The sequence below is a fragment of the Chroicocephalus ridibundus genome, chromosome 7 (assembly GCF_963924245.1).
Source record: "Chroicocephalus ridibundus chromosome 7, bChrRid1.1, whole genome shotgun sequence".
Lineage (NCBI taxonomy): Eukaryota > Metazoa > Chordata > Aves > Charadriiformes > Laridae > Chroicocephalus > Chroicocephalus ridibundus.
Window position 1 is genome coordinate 5,914,519 of NC_086290.1, and position 17,573 is coordinate 5,932,091.

The 17,573-nt window shown below is 39.7% G+C and overlaps 1 protein-coding gene across 1 annotated transcript in view; it reads left to right on the forward strand.

Annotated features, from left to right (window-relative positions):
* The window catches only part of LRP1B (LDL receptor related protein 1B), a 744,151-nt gene that overhangs the window by 378,546 nt on the left and 348,032 nt on the right, over positions 1 to 17,573 (forward strand). The window contains exon 6 of the mRNA XM_063341107.1: positions 7,879 to 8,136. Coding sequence (XP_063197177.1) covers positions 7,879 to 8,136 — 258 coding nt within the window. The remainder of the gene's footprint in view (positions 1 to 7,878; positions 8,137 to 17,573) is intronic.

Sequence of the window (17,573 nt, forward strand, 5' to 3'; positions counted from 1 at the left end):
AAAGACATGAGATTGCTTTGTCCTTGCAATATCCCAAGAGGTGAATTTCATGATATGCATATTCAAACTAGGCTCTTTGTTACTTAGTGCATGTTTTCATTAGTAATAGTAAATTGGGTATTTGAGGAAATTAATGAATTGTGTTTAATGAAGTGATAATTGTACACAGTATTTTCTTACTCAGCATATTGAATTAACAATGCTTTTATATTAAAAAACCCAAAAAGTTCCTTCGGCGATTATTCAGCATGTACAATGATTCAGCACACAAGTATAAAGCCTTGTTTGTAATATATTTTTTGAGTCTTCCTTTTTGTAGTTATTTTGCTATCAGAAAATAGGAAGATCTACTGGATTGTTTGAGGCTTCCTCACGTAAAGAGCATTGCTAAATCTGTTCTGACTTGAGCGCCAGCAAGAGTTACAGAGTTTTTTACTGCTTGTACCAAGTTTTTTATTGATTTACACAAGCTGAGCAATTTTTTAAAAATCGACAGCGAAGTATTGTGAGATAAGAAAGTCCATACAAAGTAAAAATGTTTTAATATTCTTTTTCCTCCGCTACATGAAACTCAGTAACGCAATTCTAGACCAGGAAACCCGTGTGGTGCCAGTACTGGGCTTGAGTTGAGCCTTTGAGTTTCCCTTAGATCCAGCAGGCTGGGGAACAACTGAGTGTTGTAGGGAGCTGGCAGTATCGTGGTGGTGGTGATGAAATGAGTCAGATAAACAGAGAAGAACTACTCCTCTGTAGTTCATCATGTTTATTTTACTCCTCTGTACTTCATCGTGTTTATTTTATGGTAGTTTTGATCTTTTCTGTTATTTTCAGAAGGGAATCACTAGTCGTTAATCAGAGAAGTCACTGCAGGACAGTACAAATCAAGATCATGGTGCTGCAAAGAAATGAGTGTTACTCATTGCATTGAGTTTTTTTTGTGCAAACACAACTTTTCCTTGAATTAATGCCGGATTAAATTATCAATATTATGACTATTTGGGACAGATACTTCATAGGCCGCAGAGGTCAAAAAGACACCTGGCACAGTAACGAAGGTGCTTTTATTGCAGAGCTCTGCAAGAGCTGCAGTGACTTGTAAGAGCTTGTGTTGCTTCACTGGGCCCAGCTTACCGTGTGGGAAATTGTGAAGTTTCCATGTAGCGGCAGGTCGCTCTCCTACACCCTTACATTCGTAGCTTCATTGATTTTCTGTTTTTCACAAGTTCCTGCCTTGTAGGATAAGGTTTGAGCAGGGACAAAAGCAAAGTGTGGCCCTGAATAAATAGAGTGGTGACAAGTATCCAAAATGTGTAACGGATCACAAGTCAAAAATGAGTCAATGTTGTCCCATTGCATGGGGGAAGAGATACTACCCTGGTATGAGAGGGTATGATAGGACTAATGGCTTCAAACTGGAAGAGGGGAGATTTAGATTGGATATCAGGAAGAAATTTTTCACTGTGAGGGTGGTGAGCCCCTGGCCCAGGTTGCCCAGAGAAGCTGTGGCTGCCCCATCCCTGGAGGTGTTCAAGGCCAGGTTGGATGGGGCTTTGAGCAGCCCAGTCTGGTGGGAGGTGTCCCTGCCCATGGCAGGGGGGTTGGAACTCAATGATCTTTAAGGGCCCTTTCAACCAACCTGAAGCATGCTATGATTCTATGACTCTATGATTCTACATATAAGTAGAATCCAAGAAATACAAAGAAATCCTGCTACTTGCTCAATGCTGGGAAGTCTTCAGCTGGGATATGACATCCAGCAACGGGCATTGCACAAAGCGGATGTGGATCAGTAGAACAGAATCAAGAAAAAAAGGGGTCTTAAGGAAAAAAAAAAAAGGGCATTTAGAAAAATTATCAACTTTTTATTCCTTAAAAAGCCTAAAGAAAATAAGGATGGAAAGAGTAAGCTATCTGCTTTGTCTACATTTGACAAAAGTAGTTGTCAAATAGATAAAGAAAATGAGGTAAGGAATATTCTGTTCTGTGTGTAAAAGCTATGAAAGATAAGAAGCAGCAGTAGAGGTTTAGGTCAGGTTAGGCATTATGTAAAACTGTCAATGTTAATAACAGCAGATCTGCTAAGAATATGAATTTCCGTCCACGCTGAGATCCTAGATACAGTGCAATACGCATCAGCCCTTCGCCACATTTTAGTTGTCTCTGTAAAATGAGTGGGAGGTTTCTGAATATTTATGAGTAGAGACGTGGGGGACACGTTGGGAGGCCCCAGTTGCAGAAGGTGCCGAGCAGGTGACAGGTGTTTGTGAGCACGGGTCTGGAGGAGCCCTGTCCCGGTGCAGGGGACGGGTGCGGTGGCCGCTGGAGATCACCAGCAGCACTTGCACAACCATCTTTCTGCACGCGGTGTGGTACAATTAGCAAAGAAGTTCACAGAAGCTACTTTTTTCCTCCCCTTGAGGCAGCCAAATGCTTGGCTGTGAAGGTGGTAAGGTTTATCCCTCATTAAATTCTGCATTTTCTTCCTCAGCTCATTTAAATAACTTTGGAGCCGTAAACTGTTAGCTGCACGGTACCTTTGGGAAGGATGTTAAAATAGGTATCAAAACAGCTGGGGGCACGCCATGGTTTTTTTCCAGACTTCTTAACCACGTTGTCTTTTATGAATAAAGCAGCAATTAATGACTTCTTCTGAGGTGAAAATGAAACAAAATACAGCTCTGCTGAACAGAATTTTAGAACTTCTTTGTTTACCAAGTTTCTATGCCTGTATTGCAAGGCCTGCATTTGATGAAAAGAATATTTAAGGAAGCAAAATGAGAGAATTGGAAATCTTTAGCTGAGGAAAAAAACCCTCATCTTTCTTCCAAAAAGTTCCTGGTATGTTTTACATCTGCATAGCCTATCTAGAGAGAAATGCCATGCGATAACAAACATTTGTCATGTAGATAAAGCAGGATGAACTCCTAATGATTAAAGCAAAAAGTTTTTTCTGGTCTTTAGTAAACATTCATCGTTCTTAAATTGATTTCACAGCACAGTTTTCATGCAAAAACTCACAGAACTAAGTTTTGAGGATTTTAGAAATAAAGCAGCCCATTTGTGGGGCATTTCTTGGATAGACATTGATAATTAATTTCAGAGTAAAATTGGACTGCATTTTATTCAACGCTACTACGTATTTTTCAGACTCATACAATACATGTATTGCTAAGAGCAAAGTACTTATAATTTACAACGCATAGCTCAGGAGAAGGGGGTTTAAGCTGCTTGTAAACACTGAATTCTGATTTTTATTTTTTATTTTTTTTTATCCTTTTCATATCATTGCAGTGGAGGGAAAAAAAAAAAAAAGCTTGCATTTCTGAAGCTTTTCTTCCAGAGGAGAACTGTTGGCAGAGCAAAACGCCTTAGTTTCTGATTTGTTGTGACATCACTTATTGATCTGTATTTTAGACAAGATCAGGGAGGGGGGAAATGCGAGTCTTTCATCTTTTCCACTACTCTATCTTAAACATAATTCAAAGGAAGATGCTTTCATTTTAGTCAAGAGGGATGAATCATAAAACTTTCCCGGATTAGAGAGCTATTCACTTCTTATCTTTCCTATAAAATGAAAAAAAAAAAGAAAAAAAAAGAAAGAAAACTCATGAAAAAATGACACACATGATGTCCAGTTATTCGAAAAGCTGCTGTCAGCTCCCTGTAACTCATCCTAGATCTGCCCACTAAACTTTTAATCTTTGTGGATTCTGTTCTTGAGAAACAGACAAGCTGTTTTTGTGAGCGAGAAGACATGAGGTTTTTTCATCTTAGTTCTTGTTTTCATCTGCATTATACAGTACAGTAAGATGCTTTAATTTTTTTTTTATTTTTTGTAGGAACTTGTAATATTTTTTGTATAGTTTTATCATTAAAATAGTTTGACTCTTTCTTTAATAAGTAATTAAGAAATCAGCCTTTATCTGAGCAACACTGAAATAAGCAGGTTACCTACCCTACTGTGAAAAGACGTGATTAACTGATTCAATCCATTGAATTATTTCATGTACGGGCTGCTTGGAAAATATAATTTCAAGCTCGGTAATCTAGTTTCTGGATATGTTCTGTCAGAACGCAGATGTATTTTTAATGTTTAATAGTGCCTGCTGAGCAGAACCTCTTAGCAGTGCCACGGGTCCTTACCATTCCTTTGTCTGCAGCCAGGTTTGATTACAGCTGTTGCTCAGGAGGTTTGATGCTAATTCTTTTTCAGAATTCCCTTATGTCTTAGACATTAATACTAATATGCAACTTTTCTCCGGAGTTCAGTGAGGTATTAAATCCTCATTACAGTTTTCAATAGGTCGGTTCAAAACGGTGCAAGAAAGGATGTGGTTCTCTATCGCGACCTCGGACAGTTGAACTACGACGCTGGCTTTGTGACTGCAAACAGCTCCTGCGTAGCTGCCTCCTCTCGAAGGCTTTATAGATTGTAGACGGTGGAAATATCTTACTTAGCACAAAGAATAAGAGCAAAAATAATAACAGAGGATTTTTCACCCTGTTGCTGGTTGGGAAAGGAATGATTGAGTGCAGAATTAGGCAGCGGTATTCTTTTGTGGGAAGGGAGAAGCTGAGCACAGAGCTGTCAGATGGAAAAAGAATTCCAAAACTTAGTGGGATGGAGATGGAAACACACCTTTTGTACCAATCTGGAAACTCTCAGGGGTGAGTGGGTAACAGAGACAGAAGCTCTTAAGTCTGGCGCTCTTCTTCTGATGAGTAACAGAAGTTTATAAGAAGCGGGGTGGGGGGGGAAGAGATCTATATACACCAGCCACCTACTGACTGCAAAGGGAACTACCTGGCAGCTTTCAAATAAATTTGCTTACTAAGAACCCAACTGCCTTCTCTTTTGGAAAAAGCAAGACTAGGGAGCTTCACTTGTGGCTTATACCACAGGAGGTTGTTTCACAAATCAGTTCAGGCCCTTCAGCTGTTAGATATCTTCTGAAATTAAGAAAAAAAACTCTTATGCATGGGTATGACTGATGTATTGGCGGAAGTGAATGTGAGGCAGATGAGGAGGCAGTAAGCTCAGAAAGTAACGCTACAGAAGTGTGGTTTTGCAGATGTCAGTGTGGGATTTACTGGGGAGGGAAATGTCTGTTACAAGGTAGAATATACATTATGGAATGAGAAACAACAGGGAAAGAGTAAATGAGATCCACTTTAGGAAAAATACATGCTGATCTATTACAGCAAAGAACTTCTTTACATAACCAAAAAAGAAGTCAGCAAAAGAGATATTTAAATAAAAGCAGATACTGCCAAAGAATTTCACACCTACTTGTGTGGATTTGAGTGAGACCACTGAGACCGTATTCACTGAAGCATTTTTTCTCTTTAATCAGACTTGCTGATGAAGTATTATTTGTCAAATACTTTGATTTATGCAAATTTTTGTCTCCATTTAGACAGCTGGAATTGTTTGTAAAATTTTGAAAACTTTATTAAGTAGAATGACGTCGATTGAAAATACTACCTTTCAACACAGCATTTAAACATTGATTTATTCCTTTGAATACAAGCAGATTACATTGGGGTGAGAGCTCTTGACTTGGGAGCACAAGTATTTTTCCCGTAAGCTTGCCACTGCAGTGTGCGTGTCGAGTTTTAGCCCCAGCCAGCAACTAGGACCACGCAGCCGCTCGCTCACTTCCCCAGTTGAGATGGGGAAGAGAATCAGAAAAGTGAGAAAAAACTCGTGGGTTGAGATAATGACAGTTTAATAGGTAGAGCAAGAGCTGCGCACACAAGCAAAGCAAAACAAGGAATTCGTTCACTGCTTCCCATGGGCAGGGGGTGTTCAGCCATCTCCAGGAAAGCAGGGCTCCATCACGCGTAACGGTGACTTGGGAGGACAAACGCCATCACCCTGAACATCCTCCCCCAGCTCTATGCCCTGAGCGTGACGTCATATGGCATGGGATATCCCTTTGGTCAGTTGGGGTCAGCTGTCCTGGCTGTGTGTCCTCTCCCAGCCCCCAGTGCCCCCCCAGTCTACTCGCTGGCGGGGTGGCGTGAGGAGCAGAAAAGGCTCCAACTGCCCAGCAATAACCAAAACCACCAGTGCACCACCAACACCATTTCCCATCCCAAATCCAAAGGCAGCACTGCACCAGCTGCTAGCAAGAAAGTCAACTCCGTCCCAACTGAAACCACAACAGTGACTTTCTATGTTTTAGGGTAATTTTTTTAAATACAACATCCAAAAGTTTGCCCACTTGCCAACATTATTTAATTTAACAAATGAACTGGATGAATAGACATGTTGTAGTGGTGTTGACCATGTTGGCAAAGGACAGGTTTCCATTAAGTGATTCACATGAACATACCTCATTGCAAAATCAGATATCGCTGTTATTCCAGTTAAACCTCAAGCAATTTTTAGGGTCACCATATCTTCCTCTCTCAGAGAATCTTCTCGTAAGGTCCTGCATCACCTCAATCTCGGTTGGAGCAGGAGTCTGAATGCAGAACAACATCTAATAGGAAGGGGATTTTTCAGGAAACAGTTTCTCTCTTAAACACATACTTCTTTCTGATGTTTTTTTTTCCAGTCAATTCACATGATATTTTATGTCAACAGCAGTTCTTCGTTACAAATTGAAGCAGAGCAGTGTTGCCCTACTGTTTCTAATGAAGGAGTTCTTCCCAGGGAAAAAAAGAGAAACTGCTGGCATATGGGTTTGATATAGATGTGCCCCTGACAGTTCTGGATTAAGTGGGATCTTATTTCGGCTTGAAGTACTAGTCTAGATCTAGAACAAGATGCCATGCAATTTGAGCAGTGTATGAAATACACCACATGCAACAGACTCCTCATCCTACGGAGACGAATATTCATTTGCTGTTGACTAAGTCAGACGCATAATTACGAACCAGCCCTGGGTGTTGGAGACAGTAATGCAATTAAAGATACCCCTAAAGCAAGAACAGCTGCTTTTGTGTACCCAGTAGCGCGCATCGTAATGCTAAAAATACTTTGTCTCAATGAGAATTGTTTGTTCCTCTGTGTGGATAACTCAACTTTTTAAAGTTTTAAGTTGAACTGGAACATTTTGCATTTTAAGATACACATTCTTCACTATCGGGGTATTATTGTTTCCCTCATTATTCACATATTGCTCAAGTATTTTTTTAAATTACTAACGGGATTTCTAGGCAAAGTGATTCAGGTGAACGTGACAACACTTTAAGTTGCATGTAATATCTTAATGTGGATTGCTTCTTCGTATTTTTTTGTTTGCTTGTTTATTGTGACATTAAAGGTAACCCAATGGAAACTATGTGTTCTCGGTTCCCTTTTTGCTGTCAGGACACTTTCCCCTTTATAATGTACGGTGTTAGGCCCATCATCTGTATGATATAGCCAGGTTTTGCTTCACTGGGTTTTTTGTTAGGTTGTTTTTTATTTATTTTTAGCGGCACCCACTCCTCAGTTTTTGTCTTATTTTACAGACTCTAATATAAAAAGTACGTAACTATTTCATATGTACTCATGAGTTCTGCAGGGTTTCCTGGCCTTCATTCTTTTAGAAATGCCAGTAATCGGGATAGAAATAATTTGCATAACTTGTATTTCATTTTATGACTTAGGCATGAAAAATGTTGCAATAATGATACTTGGAATTAAACAGAAGCTGTGGGGCTAGGGTAATTAATTTTCTTTAATGATGTGAACCATTAGAACAGCGGGATAAAATAGACTAGTAATTTGGAATATATGATAGTTATGAAAATAAAAACAAAACCAATTTATTATATCTCTTAAAACATGCAGGTAAGAACATTAAAAACTACATTAAAGCTGAGCAGATAAATACGGTATACACACTCAGGTAACCCTTTAAATTCTCTTTACTTTGTTTTTAGAGCCTGCTGATAGACCTCCTCTTCTTCTGATTGCAAGCTCTGAAACAATTGAGGTGTTATACCTTAATGGAAGCAAAGTAACTGCCCGAACTCCCATCAAAGGATCAGCAGTTTTGACACTAGACTATAGCTACAAAGAGGACACACTTTGTTGGATTGAATCAAGAGATCTTTCAAGCCAGCTGAAGTGTACCAAGATAACAAAAGCTGGGGATTTAACAGACGAGTGGACAATAAACATCGCTCAGTATCTTCACAGTAAGTATTTGACAGTGTTTTAGCGAAACAGTGGCGTCCGCCTTGGCGAAATGTTGCTGGAACCTTCAGAGGTATTTTGGGGCTGGCCATTGAAAATTGTCTTAGACCATTAAATATTGCAACTCACACTGAAGCACTTTTATGTTTCTCACTCCTATATATATATATATATATATGTATTTTCAGTATGAGTTGCCATATTTATATCTAAGCAAAGTGCTTGAAGATATGCATTTTTATAGACGAAATACAATGTGCGGACGTGACAAGAACAGCAGTGCAACAGAAGTGGAAATGTAAAGTACTTTACTCTGGCAAAGCAGTGCTACGTAAAGCTTGACAATGATTCTGTGCTACTGGGACTATGTTTATGAATTGGAGAGACACATGCTTATCACATTGGCTGTCAGCTATCGTAGGTATGTTAGTTCTTGAAAATAACAAAATATTTCATGGCTTACCGGAAATAATTGTCTGGCGTTTTTTACAGTTAAGAAAAAAAAAATTTAAAAATACTTGAACTCATTTTGCTGAATTAGTCTCAGGCATTACAGCATTATTTCTCAATCAGCTTTTCAATTTGTGGAACGCTGTTATCTTCTGAAGGAGGTGTTCATCCACTTACACGTTCTCCTGTGAACAGACTGCAGAATAGCATGCAGTCAAAAAACCGCAATTTTCTTCATCTTGCCCAGAAGAGATGCCCACAGATCAGCTTAGAAACGGCAGCACTGAGGAGTGCGATGGTGCTGTTAATAACAGGCTTCTAAAAAGTCAAGACTGGAACCTAAGATTGGACCTAAGATTTTGAAAAGTCCTTTTATGGAGAGACGGGCATCAAAGAATAGCTCTGAACAGATCCCAAAGTCTCTGACCATCCAGTTCAGGAATATTCAAATCACAAATTTAATTATAACTCTTAAAGGTGCATGTCAAAGTGATAAATTCTTCATAGGGAGTGTGGTTTAGACTATCAAGATAGCTGTTGTAAGATGTGGTCATTTCGTCAGAGTAAAGTGGGGTTTTTTAAATCTAATTTCCTAATAATATATTTACTAGAATAGAAAATTAAATTTACAAGAAGAAAAAAAGGGCTTGGGTTTGGATTTCTTTGTTCACCACTTATTATGACTATTCTACTTTTAGAGGACTTTCTTATCCTAGATGTGCGGTGGTTGGATTGTTCTTTTTTTCCTTTTTCCTATTTTACTCAGGATTTTTTTAATTTTGTATTTTAGAGGGCTTTTCACACTCTAGATATCTAAGAGCCATAAAAATCTTGGTGGTAGTATTTGATTGTGCTTTTTTAATTCACTCTGTTATTGATATTTTGTTTTCTTCTCCTTTTAGTAGGTACAATCAAATTAATGACAGTCTTTAGCAAAATTTGTTTTGTACCGAACTGCATGCGTGTCTGTTCTGTCACTTACCTTCCTTCTCAGAGTGGACCGTAGCACTGTTTTGTGGTTCTCCACCAGTTCTCTCCCTTGTTCCTCTCCCTCCGTTCTCTGCGTGTGAAGAGAATTGCTAATCTCGGTGGTGTTCGGATCTGCATTAGTGCAGCTGTTTGCAAAATTAAGGCCGTGTGATGGGTTCGAAATGAATACAGTGCCTGGAATTAATGAGCTAATCATTTTTCATAGTGCTAGTACACATCAGCCTGGGGTCTCTAATATTTTCTCTGAAACTTGACTGTAATCGTTCAGTCTCGTTCAAAGGAAGAATAGAAATTCCCATGGACATGAATCGACTGCAGAGACTTGTTACAAGTTCTTCTTTAATTTTGATTTGGGAAATAGCGCTTGGAGGCGTAGAGAAACATTGCTTGTAGTCAAGTTCGGAGCTCTGACTGACAAAATCTAGCAGATTCAGCCGTGGTGGTGGTTTTTTTCCAGAGACACGCACCCCAGATGCTGTTCTTGGCTTGCTGCAGCGGAGCAGCGGCCGTCCCCGTGGTGTGAGCGTGCCTTCTCAGGGGAACAAGAAGTGTGAAAACTGCTTTTGTCCTGCTCCTGCTCATGACTCTGCAGTGAACAGTCTCAACAGACTGATTCACTGGGGCATCTGAGGCGCGAGACAGCACGGACAGCGTGCTGCTCCTTCTGGGAATAAGAACTTTCAACGGTTCAATCAAAACTCATCTGTTGCTGATTTCTTGGTTGGTTTTGTTTTTTTTTTTTTTTCCCCCAGTAGTCAATGCAGAAATTGTCTACCTGTGTTTATTAAGCTAGTTTCAGGCTTGTAAGTTTTATTATATCATGGATAGGTTTTGTTTGATAGGTTTAGCCTTTTAAATAAGGATCGGTTTCCGTAGGCATGGTAGTATCAGCACAGGCATTCTTGTCTTAGCCAAGGCCAGGCATTGGCTTCTTGTTTCATCTTTATCTTTTCAAGACCAAGAAGTTTTTGGAAGAGAAGCTGGAAAATTTCCTCTTGGAAGGATTTACACAGACAGTGTTGGAGCCAACTGGGCTTTCAGGGAAGATTCTCGTATAAGGCAGGCCCGTACAGCAAGACGCTCAGAACAGTCATTCATGTAAATTGCTACCTTTAGGACCAAATAGCAAAAAATCTTTTTAATGGCACGAAGGCGTAAAATCTCTCACAATTTTCTGCCCTTCCAAAGCCCTGATGTGCAACCTTATACTAATACTTTTTTGTGCTGGAGTGTGGGGGGTGGTGGCAAGAGTAGCATCTTCTGGATAACAGAATCTCCTTCTTCCTCATTTTAATAGGCATTTTTTGTCTTCATCATTACAAGTACTGAGCACCTTATGTGCTCTCCAAACAAGCACCAGCCAGAACAGCCTGGGCTTTAGCCACTATTCTTCTGTAGAATATAACAAAATCTCTTCTGGGATGGTGCTTCAGAGCATGATATTTTCTGCTTGGCTGATACTTGATTCGGGTTTTCTTGGCATTCAGTTATCACAGTACACCAGTACAAATCCTGGACTGCTTGTCTCTAGCTTTGCTACCTTGTGGTGTTTTATACCTCCAGACAGTCGATCCTACCTCGCCTTGGAAGGCTCACAGGCTTTTCTGTTGGGAGATGTGCTTGTACAGGACCAATCTGGATGAAAAGAAACCTGTTGCTTCTTCCATACTAGTTCAGTTTTCATCTAGGTTCCTTCCCTCGCCTGCCCTACCACTGCACGGGGGAAGAGTTGCTCTGAGGTTGAAACAGGTGATGGGCATGGAGGGCTGAGGTCTCCAGAGAGCAGAAGTATTTACCTCTCTGCTTGTAGAATCTATCACCTTCTACTTGCCCTCATCATCACAAGCCAAAGCTGACTTTTTGGCTCTCCCACTTCTTGGATGTGGTTGCTGTGAAGACCATCAGAAAGGGTGCCCAAAGGAATTGACCAGGATCCAATAGTATCTGGTTACATTCCTGTTTTCTTCCAAGGTTTTGGTCCCCCTAAATTGTCCTCCCCCACCCCCCGACCTAAAACACTTCTTAGTAGCAATTAACCACAGCTTCTAGTGCTACAGTCATTTAGCTTGGCACTGATGAGGCTCAATCATTGAAGGAAACATTAAGCTCTAGATGTGGTGCTTCTGTCAGCAACCTTCCTGTGAAGTTCCTCTGAATATTCATGAGAAATCAAAGTTTAGCTTACTCAGGAGGAGAACAACTGTGAAGATCTTGGGGGAGGTGTTTATTTCTACATAAAGTCAGCACCAAGCTTGTCTCCAGACAGGCGTTATAAGCTGTCATATAGTTGTAGAATGTGATTTTTCTTTTTCTTCCGTGATAGACAGCCCACGCTTACAGACCTCCTAGAAGATGAACAGAAATGAGAAGATTTCATGACAACGGTCATTTACACCTCAAACGGCGCTTTTGTAGCATTCAAAGTATCTGATACAGTAACGGGAGCAAGAATGGGATGTGAGAAGAGTATCATAAAGAAATATCACAGCATACTTGTCCTCTGTTTGGCATCCACTTAGCACTCTAGAGCCCTGACTAATCGGCATTGCTGTTCTTGCATTTCTGGGAAGACTGGACAAATGATGTTTCTGGGATAGTGCCATTTCTTACTTTGTCCAAAGGGTTTTGTTTTTTTGTTTTGTTTTATTTTGTTTGTTTGTTTTTTATAATGTCAATATCTCATGCGTAAGTGCTCTAGACAGAGCCATCATTAAATATACAAAATTAGGGTACTTTTCACATTAATTTCATGTTTATTCAGCTTGCATTTTCCATCTCCTTTTACTGCCCAGTCACTCAGTCTCCTGAAGTCCTGCAGTTCTTCAAAACGGACCCTCCTCTTTATTATTCTGGAAACCTTATTTTTATTATTGGATTTTGTCACCCTGTTATACATGTTGTCTTCTAGGTGACTTGCGAATGTTATCTCACATGGGTTCCAGCACAGACTACTGCTGTGGAACTTGGTGATGCTTCACGGGGAGCCAGATTTGGACCCCATCTTAGGTACATGCGTACATCACTGTCATATGTGTAAGACTAAATCTTTCCTGAGTCTTCCCTCATGTCTTCCTCAATGTCTCTTGGGATTTTCATATGTTTCCATGTTTATGTTTTATTTTACTTTTCCATATGCTTTTAGCTATTCCTCTTCAGAGCAGCCGCAAGGCCAAATCTCCAGTTGGATAACCTTCATACTCCATGGCCTGGTATGGGAAATGCTTTCTTTGCATCATCCTTGCATCTGTCCATACATTCCTTCCTCATTCTGGTGTACCCGGACTTACAGAACTTTTGATCCAGTATTTGATGGACAGTATGGACTTTTATTTAGTGCAGGAAACAATGTTATCTGATAACTGTCCTTTCACTTACAGTTTTTCTGCCCCCTGTCATGACAAGACTCCTTTGAGACTCAGGCCTGTCCAGAAACTTCCGTTTATCGGTATGCTCCTATCTTTAGCTCCTGGCTAGTCTTTTCCAATCATTGGTTATACATAGACTTTTTTATGATCATCAGGTTTACTAGAACAAAAAGGGTAGTTCACATCTTTTTGTTAAAAACATTCATTCAGCCTTTCTGTTGCAACAAGGACGATCAGTTGGATCTCATCCTTTCGCTGTGGTGGGTATGGCAAATCCATTATCTTGCTTTACGAATAGTATTCATGGATGTAGCGTGTATCTCAATGCTTGATGGTGTTTGCACAAAAGTTAAGATACAATCTGTGAGAACAGAGATCCTAAGAGGGCCTTGCATATATTAGGAGATTCTAAATGTTAGCTGTGAAGGATCTGTCTGCTTTTACTGCATCTTTTTGATTCAGTCCATTCAATTTTAGTTGAGGATTGTGCTACCAGCTTGAATAGCGTCCCTGTACCATTGCATTATGTCGTTTTGAGGCAGAAGCTTCCATGGCAGATGCGGTGAATTGGTGGCCTTTCCCTCCAAAGTAATCCCTTCTGACATAAGGACTATTTATTAACTGCTTATTAATTGCCAAGAATGGAATTTTTCAGTCATTCAAAATTATAATACTACTGTTTCTTCAAGCTTTGTTACTTATCCAGCTTCCACAATTGATCTTTCATTGACACCAGTCAAACCCCTGCTTCTCTTCGTCGCAAAGCTGGTGTGCTGTCTATTTGCTTTTTATGTGCTTTTCAGTAGTCGTGCCCTGGGTTGTTAATTCTCAGACTGAGCACAGAAAATAAAATGTCTTATCTCAATGGCATGGCTCAGTGCAAATTTGTGATTCCTTCTTTTTTTTTTTTTTTCCCTTCCTCTAAATTCCTGGGCTCCGCCTGGGACAGTCTCCTGACCGCTGTCTCTGCAAAGCCTACGTCTCTGCACGTCCTTACTCTCAGTTCTGCATTGCTGGATTCCCTCTTCCCCGATTTCTCAGCTTCCTAGCTGACCATTCTCAGAATTCCATCTACAGTGGGACACGACTGGATCTTTTCTTTTGTCTCCCTTACATCCCAACCTCTCCTTGATAGCAAAGGTCTTGTACCAGGGAGGAAATCCAAGAGCAAGGAGGCTATCTCCCGCAGCAGCAGCAGGATTTTATAAATAAAAAATGAACACTTTGTCATAGTATCGGTAACCATGCAAATTTATCTTTGTCAGGCATAATGCGGAGGGACTCTTCCTCTCTGTTAAATTGAATTATTATACTCCTTGTAGAACAGGAACATTTGTATTTTGTTAACAAGGTTTTGAAGACGGAATAAAATAATTGTGGGGGCTGTAAAGATCTAACGCATAGATAAATAGGTTGCCGCAAATATAAAATGCACAACTTTGTAGTGAATATTTTACAAATGCATTTATATCCCCAGATACAAGAATAATGAAAGGTCAGTAAAAAAAAGGCAACCCAGAAATGTTTTGGGTTTTGTTTGTTTTTTTTTTTTGTTTTGTTTTTTTTTATGAAATGTGGAATTTAATAATGCATGTTTTATGGGATTAGACACACATTTTCCCATAAGCCTTTGACATGTATATGCACCACGTTGGCTTCATTTTGTTTTTTACTTGGTAGCCACGGGAACGGTTCTTTGTAATATAATTTTCACAACAACTGAACTTGTTCTGCTTCTGTAAATCCACCGTGGACTTCCACAATGGGCAAATGTCCAGGGAGACGCAGACATTTGCATAGCACAGCCTTCTCACAGATCATCAGAGATCGTTCCTCTGATTCCAGCTCTGGCTGAGCAGTTTCTTTGATATCTGCTGAAACCAGAAAATGCTTTTTTTTTTTTTACTTTTGATAACTGCAATGAGGCTGGAAATGAAACAAGAAGAGAATGGCCTTGCCTTTTACAACCAAAACTTGTACCCCCTCCTGATCCCATGCAGGATCTAAGCAACTGTCTAGCTACAGCAATTTCCTACTCTTTATGCTACAGCTTTCATATATATGCTGTACAGCAAAGTCCCCTACTCTTTATGCTACAGCTTTCAGGCTCTTGAGATGGCCTCAGTATTCACAGAAGCTTGTCTTCTGCCTTTCTTCTCAGGAAGGAGATGTATATAGGAGATACATTGGAGGCATATACTAGTAACCTGCCCGTTTCAGTAAAGTTGGTTATGAACTTGAGGCTTCAGGTTCACACTCTTAGGAGCTACCTTCAATGGCAATAAAATATCCGATTAATGTTTTAGTATTATATACCATCAACTAATTGTATTTGCATGAAGTTTTTTTTCCCATTTTCTCCTGGTTCTTAACTATTTTATTTATAAGTTTCACATTTTTTAAGATATAGCTACTGGTTTTCATCCTAAGCTTCTTTGTAAATTCATGTCACGCACAACGCTAATCAAGTTTTCTTCAGTTAGACTAACTGTCAGCAAATTTGCCACTTACTTCCAGATATTAATTTCTTAATGCAAATATTTCATTCAGACTTTATCCAAAAAAAACCCACTAATGTCAAACTTTCTTTTTGCATAATGTACTTCAGATCATGTAGTTAAAATTAGTCCTTCTGCCCCCTAGAGACTTTTCCCTGAGACACAACTCATAGAACACAAGTTCCACGAACATTGCGATGAAATTAAAAAAAGAGAAGTCTCTGGATTCTTCAGAAGGGCTTTTGTCCTTATAGGAAAGAAGGGGCCATAAGAAAATCTATAAACCCAAAATACTGTCTGTTTACATCCAACGTGATAACTGGAACCTTATTTTGATACCAAAATATGGTACCACTTATGAAGCACTTGAGCAATTACAGACCAAAGTCCATCCAGACAGAGATTTCTCCAAGAGCTCAAAGCATAAGGAGACAGTACGTTTTCAGCAAAGAGCCTGAGAGGTTTCCGGAACGCCCCGTGCTGTATCTGCTACAAACAGAACTGAGTCTACAGGACATCAGTGAAGTGACCGACAGTGAGCGGGCACAACCCCTGTTAGCGTTAGCAGGGGCTCAGTCCCAGGTACTATGACTTTGCCCTTCTGTATCAGATGCACAGTAATACGAAAAACTCCGCCTGATGTATTATTCTAGGGAAGCTGCGGGCAGAAAAAAAATAAAAATCTGCTTACGTATCTTATGCAATGAAAAGAGCATCAGAATGAAAACACAAGTATTGGGAGCTGTGATCTAGCTGGTGGCCTTGACTAATTGTTGTGCTTTGCAGTTCATATTTCGATCTAATGCCTTGTATTGCTACAGGGTGAGGGGTAAATAAAGATCATGCTTTTCATAAATGAACAAGAAATTGCATTAATCCGAGTAAAGCTGAAACCAGAAGCTACTTATCTGATGAAATAAAAAACAGTTACAGCATCTTTGTCACTGCTTTTTAAGAAATTATATCAGCTGCGTGGCTTTGGGCTCTGGGCTCCTCTGCTTTCAGTCCTCACCGTGGCCTGGGTGTTTCTGGGCTGTGCTCCGGGCGGTGACGGAGCCACACCAAGGAATTCCTATGGGTCGGAGTAAAATAAAGGCCCTGCTCTTTTCTTAGCACTTTCTCAGGAGCTCTTACAGACAGAGGAGTTGCATGTTTGCAAAAGCCGATAAAGCTGTGATTATTATTTACACTGTGGTGGACATGACTAATTAAAACCACCATCTGATTTGGGGGTTTAATATATGATTGGGGTTTTTTTTTCAGTTTTTCACTTCTTTGAACGGCAGAAGCAATGAGTAGCTCAAAAAGTATTATCTCCTGTCCATAGAAATATTTTTGCCTCCTCAATCCACAGAATTTACATTGTGGGTTTCTACTTAGAATGAAGCAAGTTTGATTTAAAACTGTCTTTTGACTTCAGCTTTGGAGTAAAACTTGAAATGCTGAAAACCTTATGGATCATGTCAGCATTATGAAATAAATAAAATAGAAGAACAATTCCTATCCTTCTCGCTATTTGTCAGTTGGGTTGAATGAAACAAAATCTTGGGTTTGCTTTAAAATTCTTAACGGTCGTTTTAGTGGAGCACTTATTCTGAAATTGGAAAATTACACGTAACACATCTTTTAAGTGGACTAAATCACTTTTTCCAAAGTCAGGCTTAAGCTGTATAAATTTCTTAGTTCTGGAAAAAAGCATTTTGATCACTGTAAGTAATTAAATGAGAAGGACAGAATATGCAAAAGGCTTGGTTTGTTTGTGCAAAGCTGAAGCCCCGCATTTTATCAACATGTCAGCGAACAGCTGCGGTTTGATGTGTCGGGTTCGGCGTTCACCGTGACACTTCTCGAGCTGATGATAAAGTTTGGATAGTCTTTGCATGTGTAATTGCGTAAAATCTCTGTCACACTGTATAAGCAAAAATAATGAGCTGATTGAGGAGTGTGTGGGGATACCTGCCAGGACTTGCATTTCCGGAGCCTCTTGCTCTTTTTGGCATTGTTGGACTCGCTTGCACGTCATCCGTTGATATTTTACTGAAGTATATGATTCCATTTTTTAATACGGGGAAGTATTTTTTATGTTTATCTATAAGGAGATAAATATAATGTTCTAGTTAGGAATATCCTGAAAAT